The sequence below is a fragment of the Watersipora subatra genome, chromosome 5 (genome assembly GCF_963576615.1).
Source record: "Watersipora subatra chromosome 5, tzWatSuba1.1, whole genome shotgun sequence".
In the NCBI taxonomy this organism is placed as follows: Eukaryota; Metazoa; Bryozoa; class Gymnolaemata; order Cheilostomatida; family Watersiporidae; genus Watersipora; species Watersipora subatra.
Genome location: NC_088712.1, coordinates 46,294,636 through 46,307,955, shown reverse-complemented (window position 1 = coordinate 46,307,955; position 13,320 = coordinate 46,294,636). Strand labels below are relative to the sequence as shown.

Genomic DNA, 13,320 nt, shown 5'->3' with positions numbered 1-13,320 from the left:
CGACTCCTTTACGGCAGCAACTGATCTCAGAACAACTCATGATGAAAGTTAGCAGATGTATATATTTCTCAAAGTTTGTCATCATCTGTCGTCGTCGTTCGGTGTCTGTCCAGCGATTCAAATCTAGAAATGAAAAATCCGTAATGCAGGAAAATTGATCTTGGAATCTCTCATTCACTAAGCAACTAGCTAACTCATTAAGCCATGCAGAATTCAACAGATTCATTGAGCAATATGAGTTATTATCTGAGTTAAAATACACAGAACAACTTTACGTAACACGCAACGTCACTAAATCTTGCTCTCACAGCTCTTATTAGCAAGTTTAGCAATACGGATACTAGCTTACTCAAATTAGCCAATGGCAACTACATTGCCTGTTACTGTTTATAAGCTGTTTTTAATACTCTTCAGGCATTCGGCAAGTAGATATATGTTTGCATAGATGTATGAGATACACAGCAGTATATATAAAAAAGGTGCTTCTGTCACTCTATTGTGCGGGTCTCCATTCTATATGTTGTTGGCAAAGCAAACTCCTCACCCTTCTTGCTGAGTGCCTGGTGCCCTTTGTTCATCCTGTCTGGAACTACCTGGTCCATGAGCCAAGTTGCCCAGCTAAGCTGTCCCAGACACACGTCAGCTGGCTCCCACCACACATAATACCTGATGCCTCATAAAAGAAATTACGACCAACAATTGGAGGCCCTTGGGCTCGATGAAACTTTTTATTTTTGATTCCCTGCTGTCTCATGTACTCTAGCAGATTATCCTGTATACCTAACCACTCAGTTCATAGCTACACCCCATAAACAAAAGCCACCAAACACACCAGACATAAACATTGTGCCTGTCCTATATCTAGAACATCATATCATAAGAAATTATGTTTAATAGATAAATAATATCGAATTCCTTGTTATTCTTTTTTCCTCACAGCATTATTTGCTTTTGTTGGCATTAGTTGGTAAAATAAAATTAAAATCAAATCAAAAGTCATGAAAAACTGATTTCCTTTCACAAAATAAATCGATGCACTTTTGTTATTTGTTTCCAAAGAATCCACAGGACGTCAGTGTCTCATGGCCTTTTGACAAACTAAATATATATTTTATCACCTGTTTGCTGCATTCAATCAAAAATTACCACTTGTCACTTCATAGCAATATCCTTTTGATCAGCATTGCTAGGGCCGACTGCCTTGTTTAGATGAAAAAGAAAATAATTCAATAGATTCAGGGGTTAATAGCTCTAAAAATTCCACACATTAACAGACTTGTATCGTATAGTATTAATGTATCTATTTCATCATTTTGCTCTTTATTTATTTTGAGTTAAATATAAAAGTTCTCGAGAGTTACCGCATTAAATATTGATCCATACTGGCATCAGCAACTTGACAAGCTAAGTGTAGACTCCCACACACAGCTTTGCTTGCTTCAATAGTAATGCATGTTACAAGTCTGACCTCTGATTCGCTCTTGGCTTGGTTAATCTATACATAGCAGCGTTGGCTTCGTTCCATCCATATTTGTTTGATGATTACTTTGATATGATAGTCTGCAGTTTTATACCATCTTATAGCATCTTGTAAGATTTTTAAGAGACATCTGTGTTTCTCTTATTGCTGATGTACATGAATAGATGTACCTGCCAATTCTGGCTAAAATATTTCTGCTTAAACATGAACTTGCACAGAATTTCTGTAAACTTTATCAGAAAGTATTGGTATTTTTCTATTGTTTGTGATTGTTTTTGATCTTTGAGGTGATCTGACTGCCAAGATGTTTTAAGACTAAAATCGACAAAACTTTATCGAAGTTAAAACACACAGAAGAAAAATCCGTGCAAAATGACATCACTAGTTGCTACCGTTGCTATAGTTGTTATCAGCTAGTGTGGTCATTTGGTACAAGTTTATTTCTAAGTCACTATACAGAGACAGTATTCAAAATCACCATGCTTAAAATGGGCTCTATTGCATTTTAGGAACAAAGGCTACATACCACAAAATATGCTGCATTATGATTGGATGTTCCAGCTAGAAAAAAATGGATGAGTCAGATGGATAGATTTGTACATAACACCTTTCTTCAGTGGCTTGGTAGGTTTTAGTGCACCCACCGTTCCTTTGTGTTATATAAATGAATTTACACTACAGCTACTACTGTTGCTTCTATTACTTCTACTGCTACTACTACTTCTACTGCTACTACTACTACTACTACTGCTACTACTATTACTATTACTACTACTACTACTTCTACTGCTACTACTAGTACTACTATCACTACTACTACTGCTATTACTACTACTACTACCACTACTACTACTATTACTATTACTACTACTACTACTTCTACTATTATTATTACTATTACTACTACTACTGTTACTACTACTACTATTACTACTATCACTACTACTACCGCTATTACTACTACTACTGCTACTACTATCACTACTACTACTGCTATTACTACTACTACTACCACTACTACTACTATTACTATTACTATTACTACTACTACTTCTACTATTATTATTACTATTACTATTACTACTACTACTGTTACTGCTACTACTATCACTACTACTACTGCTATTACTACTACTATTACTGCTAATATTATTCCTACTGCTATACTACTATTACTACTACTACGGGGCACTACCAATATTACTTCTGCTGATACTACTGCTAATACTACTGTTATTACTACTACTGCAACTATTAATATGTGTCATATATTTATGACTGCTATACTGCTGTATTAAAATGCCTTTTCAGCCTGTATTACACTGCTATAGATTATCATTATATGGATATCTAATGTTATATTACTACAATTCCTCAGATCAGTGTGACTAAAGTATACATTTGTCGTGCCAAAACATTTAGAAGCAGACAACTCTTAACTATGCATGAAAACTGACAATATCAATAATTACAGTAATAAGATGAATACAATAATTTAACAGAATGCGTATTGCTAAGTTGTAGAAGTCTCTTTTAATAAAGTCGAAAAGTATTTTGTGCGTTAGAGTTGTACAACTCTATGACAATTTTTGCAGGATTCAGTATGGATCCAAGCTACACATACAATGAGACAAAAATATTGGAGTACATTAAATTCATAGATCAGCAATTTAGCTTGGTTATGATTTCAGACTATCTCTATGAATCTATTGTGTTGATGAGACGACTTCTCAACCGGTCCATGTCAGGTAGTATAATTGTCTTCGCACTCTTATAGCATATATAAAACTTGAAAACCCTTTGTACTCTGCTGTCACTTGGTGACGAGTTATAACACTTGGACAAGCAACTGCTAGTTAGATAAATATTATTTTATTTATACCGGTCACAGCCATTTAAAGCAAATTAGGCCATAAGATAAAAACAAAAACAAAAAAGTAAAACAGCAAAGTAAAGAAAATTATGGGTATTGAAAGAAAAGCCCTTTTTGCATAACGCTATTCTATAATGTAAATTGGCAAGGTGTTGGTGCCTGGTACAAGGGATAGTAGATTTTCAAAGAAGTAATAATGTAGTGGATGGTCAGGCAGATTGTAAATATGATTCGAGTATCTTAGACAGCAAATATCTAAAGTCATATTTAGCTCCTCAGAATTAAGGGTATTTAGGGAAACATAACTCTAAAGAATAATCATTGAAAGCGTTCCAATTGTTCTTTGTCAGTTCTTGATACAAAGAGACACCAACTAGGAGCAGCTTAAGACAAAATGGACAATATACAAATCTTGGAAAAAAGCGATAGGCCTTTTGTTTTACACCTACCTAAGTTATTAAGTATATGTTCATTTGAGACTCAATGTTATCGTTTTGGGTCATATTTTTATGTTATTTTTTTACAGATGTCTTTTTTATACATTTTGGAGCTTCTAAGAATAAGAAAAAACCAGAGAAACTGACAACAGCTGAGCGAAAAATAATCTTTCGTGCTGACCACAACAGAGGAGACTGGTTGCTGTTTCAGCACTTTAATACAACCTTCTGGAAGAAGGTTTCTGAGCAGGAGCGTTTCTACGAAGAGGTAACTGTTCAATAATTTATAAAAACTTAATTAAATATATTTTTTGTTTGCTTTCATTGTTTCTTTTAGTATTAATTTATTCTTTACTTTTGTCTTTTTTTCGTTATATTTTCTTATATCTTGTATACTTACAATGTAGCTTGTGTGTTTTATGAGTTTTGTCTCTTGTCATTACTCTCAAATTTCCTGTTTAGTAGTACACTTTGTGGGTTTATAGGTAGTGTGCCAAGCTATAGAAAGTTAACTGGGAAGTTGCAAAGGTAATAAATTTTCCAACTCTTTGCCTTACAGATGTTCCATCAATGGTCGGCTGTCAATACAGAAACTATAAAAGGTTAGCTTAATCACAAACTCAATGTAGTTAGTAATTTTTTTGTAACTAAATAATTTTTGAATTTATGGCTATCTTGTTACAGTTTTATACTACTCCAAATAGCGATCATTCAAGATTAACTGATGGCTGTCTCAAAAGTTAAGATAACTCCTTGCCTAATCCCTTGAGCACCTAATTCTTTTTAGCTAAGAGGTTTAGCATAGACTGTTAAACATTGCATCATTCACATCATCTGCCTCATCGCAATTTGATTACTTGCACTGTTTTTCCAGCTCAGGTAGCCTTTCGTATCCTATTACAGCATTTTTTTCTATCTCTACTAACCTCCTCCGCTTGTTTGAACTGCATTTTTATTGATTTCAGGTTGCTTTCGATGTTCTTAATTTAGGTGAATTTTGGGGCCCCACTAAATCTTTTCAGGGGGTGTCTATATTCTTCTAGTGCTTTTCTGCTTCAACATACATAGCTATATATTGAATATATTATGATAATAATGTCAGTAAGCTGCTTTCTCAAACGCTTCGGTCCTTCAAGAAGTTTTCCAATCTCACATACACTGTTGCTCTTACCAAAAAATGCTGCTCTTTCAAGAGTTTCCTGCTCTTACCATAATGCACTCCCAAGATTTCTTGCAAGCGAATTTGCAATAGAAAAGGTTTCCTGCTCTTACAAGCAATACTGGTGACTTTCGGGGTGAGACTGATGGTAGACTGGTTGTACCTTTATGACCTTGACCTTACATTACAGGTAAACGAGTTGAAGAGATTAAATGCGCTGGCAAAAGACTTTTGCTCAACCAAAGCTATTGAAGAAACAAAAACAGTTTTGCATTTGAAAAGCAAGTTCGACCCAAACATTATTGTCACAGGTATACTGTTAAATGTAGTGTTATGTTTCTGTATGAATAATAACACAAGCTATAACAAATGTGGTTTGTTCACTCTCATAGTATATAATGAATTAACATGTAGATACAACAATTAAAGTATAACAGTAATAATAGTTACCTGTATGAATAATAACACAAGCTATAACAAATGTGGTTTGTTCACTCTCATAGTATGTAATGAACTGTTGTCTTCAAGACCTAGTTTATATAACTATTAGCTATGGCTATTTAATAAATAGCTAAACAAAGCATAAATTTTATTACATATATAGCCCACACTTATATTTATATATTAGATTGGAGCCCAGTCTTAGAGTGCTGGTGCAATATTTCCATAAACATTGCTTAAAATTACTGCATTAAATGTTAATGAAACCAGCTTTAGAATCTTATCGTTACATATCAATGAAGTTGTTCTAGATAGGGTCTACAATATACAATATGTCATGTATAATATATGATACCATATTATAAGACCTATTATATATAATATATTCTTTATTTGTTGATAAAAAGGGTACATAATACGTATGTATCAAAGACATAGCATAGTGACATATAATATATACTCTATATGTTTACATTATATACAAATATATTGTATATACAGTGTATATTATACATTATATATACACTATACACCATATATACATTATATATGTATATATATATATATATGTATATATATATATATATATATATATATATAATAAATAAGTGGTCAGACCTACTGCTAACAGCACTCTACACTCTAAAAAGTGCAGAGTGTTGTAACTAACTAGAGTGTTGGAATAGGTTAATGTTACTTATCTTTCTTCCAGAATGATGTTTTACTCTGGAGTCACCCCAAACTAAAATATCAATCTGGAAGAAAGATAAGTAACATTAACCTATTCCAACACTCTAAATATATTATACATATTGTTATTATGTGTGTGCATGTGTGCGAACGTGAACACATTTGTGTTTGTTAGTCTGAGTAAATGTTACACGTTTCCACATTTGTGTTTGATAAAACATAGTAGAGTAGTCATCTCTCATGCCTGACTGGTTAAAGTGCCAATACAAATTTTTGCTTTTCATCAGTGAGCTTTGTTGAGAAACAGCAAATTTCATAAGCTTATATGATATTTATTAAGGTCAAATTGCATAAAGATTTTAAAGAATAAATGTTGTCGGTATATTCTTCTCATAGCTAACTTGAAGAAATAGGATCTAAAATGCTGCTTGTGAGAATGTCTTAAGAGATAGCAGCCATTTTAAAGGGTAGGACAACTCCTTGTTTAATGCTTTGAGCGCTTGATCCTTCTTAACTGAGGGGTCTGGTACAAACTGTTTAACATTGCATGGCTGTATATTAAATAGAGATTGACCTTTTGATGACACTGGCAGTTAGCTGGTTGGTCATAGTATATTCACTGCTGAGTCACAAAGGTGAGACAACTGCTTTAAGGTTGACTTGCAACAAAATTCACATTACAGTTATTTGGTATCATAAGATTCACCATGTCTTACTCTGTTGTGTTGTAGGAGCAAAATATATGGGAATGTGATTACAAGCTCTTAAAAGCTAAAAAACGAACAGTTAATCGCAGCCACACGAGACCGCCGTAGTTTGGATTCGCTTTCCAGAACGGCTCAATTGGGACGTAGTTGTTGCAGGATGGTTTTTGTTTACACTTTCATGCAACCTCATTCGTCGAAATATTTTCACAAATATACTTCACGCATTCAATAAAACCATGTCTATTGTTCTTACGCGTCTGTTTTATCGTCATTGTAATGCTGTTACTTTTAGCACTGATATTTTGTAACTTACCGTAAAAAATCGTTTAACTTTTTAACCTTAGCTCGAAGGAGTACATATCATTGTCTGATAATCATGACGAGCCTGTTGGTTACTTGTGATAATCGAAAAGTGCTGCAAAAATTATTTGCGAAGTATTGGGTCACGTGATCAGAGTACGACTTGACGATTGAATAATGCCGAAACAAAACTGTAAAGTAGCCAGCATCTATATTTAGTACGGGGACTTCGGTAAAACCCGAAGTGTTTGTCATAAACTAGTGCTACGATATGTTTTATAGTGAGCTTTTTATTGGCCTTTCAATACACGTGAGAACATAACGTGACAAGACGATAACCAAACTGTAATGACTACGTCAGATAAATAAACAGATTCCAATCTACAGCGGCTTTTCGTTTTTGGGCTTGTAATCACATTTCCACGTATTTAGCACCTACAACACAACAGAGTAAGACTTGGTGAATCTTTTGATACCAAATAACTGTAATATGAATTTTGTTGCAAGTCAACCTTTAAAGGAATATCTCAGACACTATTCCATGGATGTAATTAAGGTTTAATGATAAATAAAAATGAGGCATTTTTTGGTGAATTATTTTGCTGTAACGTTCCTAACAAAATATAAAGAGTTTAAATAGTGTCATTTTTTTTCCTATTTTTATACATAACTAAATTAAATTTGATAGCACAAGATTAGTTGTGGTAGCATATATATATATATATATATATATATATATATATATATATATATATATATATATATATATATATATATATATGTAGCATTTAATTTTTCTTGTTTGTTTATAAAGAAGGTAATCACTATGCTGTAGCAAAGCGGTACATGTCTCTAAGGTCAAGGTCGTCAAAATTAACTGTTGCAGAAATTTTGAGGTTGTTTTTCTATAGAAAAAGTAAATACTATGCTGTAGCCAAGCGGTGCATATCTCTGAGGTCAAGGTCGCCAAAGTCAACTGTTGCCGAGGAATTGGAGAAAGCTTTAGACTCTTTGTCTCCTTGTCACAGAACCGTTTCAGTCGACAGGTTGAAGCTTTCAAAATACAATGATGTGCCATAGTCGCAATAGATAGAAGGTATCATTACAATATTATATTATTATAACTCTAAATTTTATATAATTACATTTTATGTAGCTGTCTACAAAAACTATGTTCAGCAATATTTATGAATGATATAAAATAGAATTACAGAATACTGTGCTATAAAATTCTTGTGTGAAAAGAGATTTATAAAAAAGAAATAAAATATCAGTTAAGAGGCGTGCCTTTACCCACAACTTAGCCAGTCAGCAGCTTTGTTTACAAATCATCACTTCTTTGTCTACCATCTAACATTGACCAACCTAAAGTCTTTAGCAAAATGAACAAGATTTCCTGCACTTGACACGCATGTAGTCAACTCTAATACTGCAGTAAGCTTTTTCAGCCCAACGGCTGCAGTATTTATTTTCATCTCGGCATTCATTAAAACCACCGTCCTCACTCTTTGAGCTTCTGCTTTCACAAAAGTTGCATGTCTTAGGACAGTTTCGTTCCATGTAACTTCTGTATTGTTGACAACGGTTTTTCTGACCCCAGGCTACGCAAAATTGATTCTTATCTTCACATTTAACCTCTGCGGACTGCTCTCCACAGAATCCACAGGACTTTGAACAGGTTTGCCTCATGTAAAGTTCTCGACTGGTGCAGTAGCCTGCAGCTTGCCATTGGGAACACAGGCTACTTCTATCACTACAACTCATTTTGATAGCTTCAGTATTTGTGGTAGTTGGGGCGGGAGTGGTGCGAGAATCCTGATCACAAATATTGCAGCTGGCTGGACATATATCGCGCATAACCTCAGCTCTTGTATTACAAAGACCTGCGGAGGCCCAAACTTCACAATAGCCTTTGAAGTCTTGGCAGCTCTGATTTTTTGTGGTAGTTTGAGTTGCAAGCGTTGTGGTTGGTGCAAAAAGCTGACCATGTTTGCCCGAAGCACTGCAATAGCCACATGACTCATTGCAATACACAGACATGTAGTCAGGTCTGAGATTGCAGTAGCCTCTGCTCACCAAAAAAGAGCACCTGCTATTAGTGTCAACGCAGGTAGGGGTCAGTTTTTGCTCTTCTATTTTATTATCTGACTTTAAGGTGGCAGTTGATTGGGTTGTGCTTTGCAACTTGTCTGGAGTATCTGGAGTTGTCTGCTTTTCAGTCTCACATAGATCGCAAGACTCTTGACAGTAGACGGTCATGTAGTCTGGCCTTCGTGTACAGTACCCCGCATCTCGCCATTCAGGGCACCTCCTGTCCTTATCAATGCAGTAATCTAACGTTGTAATGGGAGTTGGAGTTGTGGTTTCCCAGCTAGTAGGTTGGCTTGTTTCATCAAATATCTTGTTAGATATTTCTTCCGTTTGGCATTTACCTGCAATTGTATGATAACAGAACATTTCTTATATAGTTTTCAGCAATATATTTTATGTGCTGCTAATAAAAATAAAATTTAGTTAAAAGTTTTAAGATTTTTCCTTGCTCATTAAACTTTCAATGTTTTTTAATCATTTTGTTTAACCTTATAGATGTTCAGAAAAATGAAATTTTCAAAATGAATTTTCAATGATTCAAGTAAGACGATGTAGATGTCTGCATTCAAGAAATGCTTCAGAAACCTCAACAGTGCAACAACGGAATATTTAGTAAACTTTTTAAAAGATACATAGTATTCAATACTGCAAGTTTCAAGAACTTGAGCTCGCCTAACAATGTCAGTTTCATTATCAGTTGTCTCTACAATAATAGGACAACTCCAATAATTCAAATCATTTAAAACTGAAACAATGTTCGATGTATCCACATTTACATTTTATATGAACTTTTTTACTAAGGAGATGACAACTCTGCAGCTTACCACATGATCGAGGACAGTTTTCTTTCATGTAGACAGGCTTGAGGGTGCACATGCCGTGTTCTGCATAGGCGCCGCATGACTCATATACATCTACACATTTGTCAGTAGATCTATCTCTTGGAGCTTTTCTGCACAACTGGCACGTGGCTGGACATTTCTTCATCATGTATTTAGTTTTAGCTTTGCAGTATCCGTATGTTTCCCATATTAGACAGTATCTAAAGCAATAAAAATGTTTAGACTCAATGGCTACACAAAAAACATTAATCATAAAGTTGTAATTTGGTATTTTAGTCTAGCATTCTATTTTAAAAAATAGCTGTTTATATAATTTATAGAATTTGCTTACGATCATTAAAACTTATTATAATGATTTAATTAATTATCTTTTAATTATGTGGTTAATTAATAATTATTATTTTAATTAATATTTAAGAATTGCTTAATATATTAAGCAAAAAGAAGACAAATTTGATATAAGTCGTGATTATCAAACAGCTTAAGGCTGGTTCACTCTATATCGCCGTATGTAAGTGTTAGTCACACAATACTTCGGTGATCATTTGTGATAGCATTGGGCACACTATCACAAACCTATCCGTGTTTACAACAGCGAATAGTCCACGGCATATCGTTCTCGTTATACGATGAGGTCACGAAAATGATGAAGTACTTTTTCCACAGCAGCTGTCATGAAAGAAAATATAGATCAAGCATTCCACGATGGCCAATCATCATCACCAAAGGGAACCATGTTGCACAGGCTATCGGGAATTCTCAATAAACTCTCTGGAAAAGTAGACAGCTGCAATCTTTTTCAATGTTGCTTCAATGATGTCATCAGTTTACCGTGCAAACAGTCAAAAAATAATTGCAGAGACAACAATGCCGATAGACAGCAATATAGCGTGATGCAACCTTCAGAGAAAAAATGGTTAAAAGGAATCAGCGACATGTTATAATATGTTGTAGTTGCTAACAAATGTCAGTCAACTCTTTGCAGGCAAACTACTTGTCTTTTGTTGTCCCTAATGCAACGATCAAATTTGTACATGATAATACTTGGATAAAAGTAGATTAAAAGTGTGATAAAATTGGTTAAGGTTTGGAAATGCATGAGACAATTCCTTATCATATCATTGACGGAAACTAAAAATTTTCTTAAAAGAGATCTTTAAAAGAGAAAAATTGGTTTTGTGCCCATTGTTTTTTAAAACACTTGGCAATTACGTCACTACTACCCTGGCAGTCTAATGTGCTGAGAGAAATTATCAGGTGTAATAGCTATACATACAGTTATCTCTACATACAGTAAGGCTGTACATACAAGTGATGCGTCAAATGGTGCAGCTTTTACTAGAGTGTTGAATGTAATAGCTATGCATACAATATGTATGTGTCGGTCTGCAATGCTGAAATTTGCAAGTTTGAATGTTTTTTCTCAACCATCAATTATGGCTTAAGACAGACAGACAGATACAGCACTTATCATCGTAAAGATTACATGGCAAGCAACAATCTTTACTGAAATAAGAGGTGTGTCTGTCCATTCTTTCAAAGCCAAGGTTAGAGATTGAATAACAAAGTTTTATTAAACAGAACTCAAACCGGCAAACCTCAGCTCTACCGCTCGGCATGCTAGCGCCTACACCAAACATTCGCCTGCCAGTGTTTTAGAATTATTGTGCGCATATTTAGTCTTTCTGCTTTATTGGTTCATCTGATGATCTCTAACAGCACACTAGACTGCCAAGGTATTAATAGTTATAATTTGTAAAAGATTTAGGCTAAATGTATAATATATATATACATATACATGTATATACAATTATATATATACAATTATATATATATATACAATTATATATATACAATTATATATATATATATATATACAATTATATATATATATACAATTATATATATATATGTATATATATATATATATATATATATATATATATATATATATATATGTATAGAATAATTAAGGGCAGGTGCAAAAGCATATAAAAAGATAACTCTACACCAAAAGCCTAAGAGATAATCAGTAGAATACAGAATAATAGAAGAAATATTAGGAGTAAAGTTAATTTTTTTGTAAAAGCTTTCCAAACCTATTTTATGCGATGCACTCTTCAGATGTGGTTTAATTATATATGTATATAATATATAATAATATATATAATAATATACGTATATATAGTTATATATAAGAAATAAGCATGACATCAAAAACAAGGAAATAAATAAATGAGCACATGAGAAAACTGACTCGCTAGAATCTTCACAGACTGCTGCAGAGTTGTCTTGTTCCGTAACCTTCCCACAAAGGGAGCAGGAGGCAGGGCAGTTGAGGAACATGTAGTCTTTTCTACTTTCACATTTTCCCTCTTTAGCCCAAGAGTCACAGTACTCACTCATGTCCTGTAATGGAAATACTTCTGTCATGCTGGTCATCATGTAAGAAAAATCCTGAATTGGTATCAATAGCGTGGATGTACATTACATGTATTTCATGGCAAGCCTACAGTTTTATAAAAAAATTATTGAAAAATTTTGTAAATAAAAATATTTTAAAATAATACAAAAAAGTAAAGCTAAGCCTTTGTTGATCTCAATTTATTTGTTGACTATTTAGACAATGAGTTAGAAGCTGTTAATCTCTTTCTTACATATTATATCCAATACCTGACGACTCTCAATAGTCAAAGGGCTATTAGCTTTTTACCGCACACAAAAATGATTTAATTAAATGGATTTTGAGTTTACGGTTTGTGAATTTCTATTTCCAAGTAGATTTGGTTGGTAGTCATCGCAATTAACTATTGTTTTTGTTCATTACGCCTGTGATAACAATAGATTTCTTTTAGGTAAGATACTAAGGCTAACCTTGCAGCCTCTATCAGCAGCAGAAGATGCTTGATCACTCTGTAAAGATTTTCCATCTGAGGCGACTGGACAAAGTCCACAGCTAGCTTTGCAGTATTTATTCATGTAGTCAGAGCGACTCTTACATCTGTCTGTAAAATGTACATCAAACCTTGGGCATGCCTAAATTACATATCATATCATAGGCATTAATAGATTACATATAATATTGTGAGCATGCCTAAATTACGTCTCATCTCATGGACATACCTAGATTACATGTTGCATTGTGAGCATGCCTAAATTGCATGTCATATTGTGAGCATGACTAGATTACATATAATATTGGAGGGCATTAATAGATTACATATCAAATTGAAGGCATGCCTAAATCCCATACTATATTATGAACATGTTCAGACAACTTATCATATTACAGACATGCCT

At 33.8% G+C, this 13,320-nt stretch overlaps 1 protein-coding gene across 2 annotated transcripts in view; it reads right to left on the bottom strand.

The window, feature by feature from the left end:
- Positions 1–8,184: 8,184 nt before the first annotated feature.
- LOC137396508 (uncharacterized) overlaps positions 8,185–13,320 on the bottom strand; it is a 32,169-nt gene continuing 27,033 nt past the window's right edge. For both annotated transcript variants that reach the window (XM_068082811.1, XM_068082812.1), the window contains exons 11-14: positions 12,895–13,025; positions 12,278–12,429; positions 10,003–10,220; positions 8,185–9,519 (exon numbers count right to left, since the gene is read on the bottom strand). In XM_068082811.1, the coding sequence (XP_067938912.1) occupies positions 8,462–9,519; positions 10,003–10,220; positions 12,278–12,429; positions 12,895–13,025 (1,559 nt within the window). In that variant the 3' untranslated portion in view covers positions 8,185–8,461. The remainder of the gene's footprint in view (positions 9,520–10,002; positions 10,221–12,277; positions 12,430–12,894; positions 13,026–13,320) is intronic.